A 7,095-nucleotide genomic window follows, 5' to 3' on the forward strand; every position below is an offset into this window, starting at 1 on the left:
CAGCCGAGCATGCCTAATCTTGCAGGCTCGTGGGTGCTGGTGCCACATAAAAGGCACTCATACCAGTGCCATGTAAACACACCCATACCCGTGCTGTGTAAGAAGCACCCTGTACACTCTGGTAAAGTGATTGGCATTAGGAAGGGCACCCAGCCAAAGAAACCATGCCGAAACAGAAAAATGGAGCCCGGGCAACTCTTCAGCTGGCCAGCTCCTGTCAAACTGTCCAACCCATGCCAACATGCAAAACAGACATTAAATGATGATGATGATGATGATGATGAATTCTTGTACACACCCATCTTTTGATTGTCACAAACTGCTAATTATCCTACATTATGGTTATATCAACTTGTGATGCTTTGCTTCCAGTTCACCATCTGTCTCTTTAGTCTAAAATACTTGATGCCTTTCATCATCTCTCCATCACAAGTTCACAACAAACCAGACATGCTGTCTTTTTGCTCCACACACACACACACACACACACACACCAATTCTATGGTTATTATATTTACTATCATATTTGTATGTTTTTCCCATTACTTTTCTTATTTATAGTTACAGCTCAATTTATGGTACTTTATCAGTTTAACATGCCTAGTTTCCTCTTCAGTGCAACAGTAGATTTAAACAGCACCTTGCATACAACAGAATACATTTAACCCTTTAGCACTTAAACTGGCCATATTCAACCAAAATACCCTACCTGTTTTATGTCCAAACTGGCCAGAGTTGGCATCTCTCACCTACCCTATAATGTCATTTTAAAAATAAACAACCACATCATCATCAAAATTGCAAAGCTATGAGATAGTGCATGACTGATTCAAAACAATGCGAAATGAATAAGCGTTACATTTGACAAACTAATCTGAATGCTAAAGGGTTGAATTTATCTGGACTGTTCTTGGTTGGCTAACAGATGGAATCATTTAACTTTTATCTTTTACTTGTTTCAGTCTTTGGACTATTACTTGTTCGATCACTCACTTTTTTGCTAAACTGCTAGATTATGGGACACGAACAAACCAACATCAGTCATCAAGTGGTGTGAGTGTGTGTATGGAAAAGGGGGGAACAAATATAAACACAAAGATGCACAAAGGAAAATAAAGAGAAAAAAACCAAATGTGTATAGAAGCTAGAAAAAGTCATTTGCCACAAGTACTTTCTTTAATTCTTAAGGGTCACCTTAGCTTAATAATGGTTTCAAGTTTTGGCACAAGGTCAGTCGATTACATTGACCCCAGTGCACAACTGGTACTTTTTTTTATCGATCCCAAATGGATCAAAAGCTAAGTTGACTTCTGCAGGATTTGAACTCAGAATGTAAAGGCAGACAAAATACTGCTAAGCATTTTGCTTGGCATGCTAATGATTCTAATGGTTCCCCTATTTGAATATTGGTTTCAAATTTCAGCACAAGGCTAGCAATTTCAAGGGAGGGATAAATCGATTACATCAACCCCAGTGCTTGACTGGTACTTATTTTATCAACCCTGATAGGATGAAAAGCAAAGTCGACCTTGGCAGAATTTGAACTCAGTACATAAAGACAAACCAAACACCTCTAAGCATTTTGCCCAGCATGCTAACTAATTATGCCAGCTCACCACCTTAACCTAGCTTAATAATGGTTTCAAATTTTGCCATAAGGGCAGCAATTTGGGGGGAGGGGATGTGCCGATTACATTGACCCCAGTGTTCAACTGGGACTTAATTTATCAACCCCGAAATGATGAAAGGCAAAGTCGACCCTGGCGGAATTTGAACTCAGAATGTAAAGATGGACAAAATACTGCTAAGTATTTCACCCTGTGTGCTAACGATTCTGCCAGTTCGCTGCCTTAACCTAGCTTAATAATGACAATTCAAAGTAGCTACAAAAAAATGGAAAGAAAACACTTAGAGAAAACGAGAGCAGAGGTAGAAGGGGATGATGGGAAGGGAAATAACTCAACATTTTAAAGAGCATCTTGTTCTTTTCACTCCTAATATTTTCTTTAGACCTCATGGGTAGTTAGCACTAATATGTTACCCAATTTAACATTGCCTTGTGGCCCTTGGATGCTTTTAACAGAGTCCCTCCTGTTGTAAACATTTGTATTGGATTTCTAATCTGAGGATATCTTGATCAAGGCTAACCGGGGTTCAAACAACAACACCACCACCACCACCACCACCACCACCAACAACAACAACAACAAACTAACAACAGAATCTAGAATCTCTTTGTGCTCAAGTCAACCCAACAGAAATCGCAACAAAATCTCCCTCAAATGAACCTTATTGTCTTTGATAAAGAAAGGACACATTGGATAAAGTAATCTGAGATACAGACTAAAAAGGTATGGAATGCCCTTAATTACTGATGTTAAACAACAACAATAATAAACATTGTCTCTAGGTCACTGACCATTAATGATTTCTCTAACTGTAACAACAACTTGTTCGCTCCCATCTTCAAGCCACACAAAACTGATTACTGGGCAGAGACATTTATCCACACACACATACATGCATGCATGTATATATGTGTGTGTGCATGTGTGTATATATATATATGTTCATAGTGTACTACTAACATACTTCAACACTATTTGTTTAACATTTTCTGCACTATTTATAAACATAGTATACTTTCATTTTAAACATATGGCATTTATTTTATAAAGCTACATTCAAGTTTACCTTAAAATGCTCAACACACCCTGTTTTAATACTCACAAAATGCCTTTGATCACTTCAATATCTAACCCTATCCCACACACACACACACATACTTGTGTCTTCTACTTAAATATTAATTGGAGTCCTTACATCACCTTCTAATCTATTTTACTCTGGAACAACCTCTCTCATCGTATATACTTTCCTTGCCTTTCAGAATTTTTGATGACATAAAGCCCAAATAATCTTCCCATGAATTTATTCCAAGAGCTTGAAAACACAACTTGTATACTTTCTCAATGAACAAAATGGAATAAAATAAACATTTCCATTAATTTACCCACATGCAAATCCCAATATTTTATTTTATTTATTTATTTTTTATTTTATTATATTTCCCTTACTGTTTATTTCACGTGTAACTTATTTTTCTGGTTTAGAAAGTAGATGGTTTTCACAAATGTTATTTGCTTATTATTGGAACGAGTTGTTTACAGTCTTTTCTTCTCATCCTCCCAACCGCTACAGTAATATTCCTTGCCTATGGACATAACACAATGACTGCTGAAGCTAGCGAAGAATTCTCTAAGTCAAGCATGGGAAACCTTGATCAGGTTCAACATCAGGCAGGCAGCTTGCTAAAAGAATTCAAGGTGATTCTTATAAACATTATTTTCTTAGTGAGATTAGATATGCCATTCAAAATATTCCACAAGCTTCAGACTGTGCAAGACTGCTCTAAGTGGTTGCTTTACATGCTGGAAAGAGCAGCCAAATATTTCTCAAACCACACAGAAGAAATGACACATTGGATAATGCAGTCAACGTAGTCTTTTATGTTTTATCTTTTACCCTTTACCTGTTTCAGTCATTAGACAGCAGCCATGCTGGGGCACCACACTGAAGAATTTTTCGTTGAATGAATCAACCCCAGTACTCTTTTATTTTTAAAGCCTGGTACTTATTCTATTGGTTTCTTTTACAGAACTGCTAAGTTGTGGGAGAGTAAACAACTCCAACACTGGTTGTCAAGTGGTAGCAGGGGACAAACACACACACACGTGTACATACACACACACACACACACACACACACACACACACACACACACACACAACAGGCTTCTTTCCATTTCCATCTGCCAAATCCACTCACCTCACAAGGCTTTAGTCAGCCCGAGGCTATAGTAGTTGACACTTGCCCAAAGTGCCATGCAGTAGGACTGAACCCAAAACCATGTAGTTGAGAAGTAAGCTTCTTACCACACACTCATGCCCGTTCCTAGACATACTCTGAATAAGACATGATGGCCAAGAATGGAATACCTTTAGTCATAAACTTGTCCAACTGTGGTTGACATGCAACTAAAAAATAACAACAACAAGACAATGATTGGTGCAAAGTCTGATCACATGGTCTTGTTATTAAATTCTCTCGTCACTTCAACAAATGAGGGTTCAGAAAAACACAACTGCACAGTGTGCTTAATCCAACGTTTTGTCATATAAGAAAGTGTGATGGTGCCTTGGTTTACTGAACGACCTACATAAATATTATTATAATGGGCATGGTTAGTGCAGAGCTAGTCCCACTCTTTCATCCTCCAAACTTGTATTGATTGCTCTGGTGCCACAAGTGCCATGAGCCCAATAGTTATCAGGATGCAGGATTTCTATGGAGTTACCTTCTCTTAGATGTGCAGCTAAAGAGGTGAAGGACTTTATTGACACTGAATCTATTAGGGTGTCTGTGAATAACCTTCTTCCAGAGGCAATTTCGGGATATGATAATTAACCCATAGCTGAGACCCAGACAGGCACTACTACTCTGGGTCAGAGAAGACCCAGGAATAATAATGGTTAAGACACTTCATAAAACACTGGAGCTCCCAAACCAGGGCCATACAACTGGATGCAGTTTAAAATCATACCCGAAACATATGGTCTTGCGATGCCTCTTTCATTGATCTTTCAACTCTTATTGTGGTTGACTTGACAAGAACTGAGCACAGAAACTCATCAATGTCATTTATCAATTAAAAATGAGAGTAATATACTATGTCATGTTCATGTGAAGATCAGCGAAGGTCTGTGGTTGAGTATTTAGGGTACTGAGCCCACAGTCGTAGGTTCGATTCCAAGACTGGATAGCAGATTGTATCCTTCAGCAAGGCACTTCAATTCATATTGCTACAGTCCGCTCAGCTGGAAATGAGTACTGGCTGCCAGCTAATGGAGCCATTTCTTCTTTCAGCTATCACATCCTCAATGTCCCTGCTGATGACCAATGAGATGTCTATATCTGCTTGTGACTATATAGGCACCTAAAGCAATTAGTGAAAGCACAGTACAAGCTACAAAGATCAAACCTACTTGCAGGTTTGATGGACATAAGTTTATTTTTTAATGTCATGTTCATGTAGCAAGCAACAGAACACAGAGGACTATCACAAATGAAAGGCTAACAAACCAGTCTAGTATTATTCATGAAATGGGGGAGAGGTATGATTCACAGAATACCATGTAGGCAATGTAATTGCAAATTAATTGGTGTTAAAAAATGAAAATAAAAAAATATATGTAAAAAAACAAAAAAAGCAAGCTAATTTTGAGAAATGGTAACAGGATGTAAAAGTAGACCTACTTACCAAAATCCCATCTCACACAAGTCCAACATCCAGTGACATCATAACACAAAACCCAAAGATTGCACACCATGAAGAGAGTTTACCATTACCACTGTAAATAAATAAATAATTAAATAAATAAATAAAGAGAAAAACAATACTTTAATCCATTAGCATTTAATCCAGCCATATCTGGCCCAAATATTCTACCTCTATTATGCTAAAACTGACCAGATCCAACCTGTTACCCCAACCCTACAATGTCATTCTAAAATTGACAATGCATGGTTAATTTGAAATAATGTGAATAGATAAGCATTACTTTTGACAGAGTAATCTGAATGTTAAAGGGTTAATATTAACACCATCGTCATCGTCATCACCATCAAAAAAAGCAACAATAACAATGACCACCTAATCAAGCCAGTGTTGAAGCCTTGATGTAAGTACTTGACTTGCTAGAAATAATAGGTAAATTTTCCTCAAAAAGAACTGTATCATCTTAAACACAGCATACTGTCTTATGTAGTCTGATGATATAAACTCTGTCTGAAAAAAAAGAAAAAGAAAAAAAATACTGTGGGATAATCATGGCTGGAATGCCTTTGTCACTGCTTAATTTGGGTAGACCTAAATAACAATAACAATGGTGGTGTTAGCAATGATGGTTAGTACAATAACACTACCATCATCATTATCATCATTGTCATTACTTTTTTTTATTCATTTCCCATCATCAGCTTATTTTTGAGATTTAGATCCACAATTTACTTCATTGCTTCTTCCACTAAGACAATGAAATATGTTGACCTGTTCAATGATATCCAGAATATTCTGGACAACTAGTATGTATATAGTGAGTTCAAAAAAGAAAAACGACAAAAAAACAACAAAAAACAACACGATATTGTGTTACTGGACGCTCAGGAAAGGGAAGAAAGAGAATTTGACGTTTCGAATGGAGCTCTTCGTCGGAAATATAGGAAAGTCCAAAGAAGGGAAGACAGAGGAAGAAAAAATCGCCAACGATATACCCGAGGTTACATTGTGGAATGACTGGAAGGGAAAGGGTGGAGAAAAAGTTCTTTCTAAGACAGGAGAGTGCAAGAGAGGGAGGTAAGTATGTGTGCGTGCGCGTGGGTCCGTGTGTGTGTGTAATAACAGAACGTGTGTCGTTGTCATTTAGCTTCCCTACACAAGCATTCCCTAAGTCGGCTCTGATCTACACCTATAATCAAGGGCATTCCAGCAATGACCATCCTCACTTTTTGTATATCCAGCATTACACTTTCTCCACCTTTTCTTAACACAGTGGAGAATCATATTTAGATAATTTTATAGAGACTCTCATAATGACTCTGGTATGTATATGCAGAGAAGACACATGGCTCAGTGGTTAGAGCATCAGGCTTACAATCATGAGGTTGTGAGTTTGATTCCCAAACCTGACTGTCTGTTGTGTTCTAGAACAAGACAGTTTATTTCATGTTGTTTCAGTTCATTCAGCTGTAGAAATGAGCTGTGACATTACTGGTACCAAGCTGTATCAGCCTTTGCCTTTCACTTGGATAACATCGCTGGCATGGGGAGGGGAACTTTCTCTGTGCAATCCCATGGTCATTTGTGACTGAAGGAGCTCTGTATGTGTGTATATATATATATATATATATATTTATATAAGGGGCATTACTACAGAATAATGCCACACACTGGACTTCCCAAAATAAACACATTTAGTACCGAATGCGAGGAAAACAACCAACAGAAGTTGGGAAGTTCAGTGTGTGGCATTATTC

At 37.8% G+C, this 7,095-nt stretch overlaps 1 protein-coding gene across 10 annotated transcripts in view; it reads right to left on the reverse strand.

Annotated features, from left to right (window-relative positions):
• LOC106869733 (zinc transporter ZIP11) overlaps positions 1 to 7,095 on the reverse strand; it is a 172,182-nt gene that overhangs the window by 50,749 nt on the left and 114,338 nt on the right. For 9 of the 10 annotated variants that reach the window (XM_052976865.1, XM_052976863.1, XM_052976864.1 and 6 more), the window contains one exon: positions 5,321 to 5,411. In XM_052976865.1, the coding sequence (XP_052832825.1) occupies positions 5,333 to 5,411 (79 nt within the window). In that variant the 3' untranslated portion in view covers positions 5,321 to 5,332. Of the gene's footprint in view, positions 1 to 4,017; positions 4,038 to 5,320; positions 5,412 to 7,095 lie in introns of those variants that run through there. The other variant, XM_052976862.1, reaches the window with a different exon arrangement.

This window comes from Octopus bimaculoides, chromosome 2, assembly GCF_001194135.2.
Source record: "Octopus bimaculoides isolate UCB-OBI-ISO-001 chromosome 2, ASM119413v2, whole genome shotgun sequence".
In the NCBI taxonomy this organism is placed as follows: domain Eukaryota; kingdom Metazoa; phylum Mollusca; class Cephalopoda; order Octopoda; family Octopodidae; genus Octopus; species Octopus bimaculoides.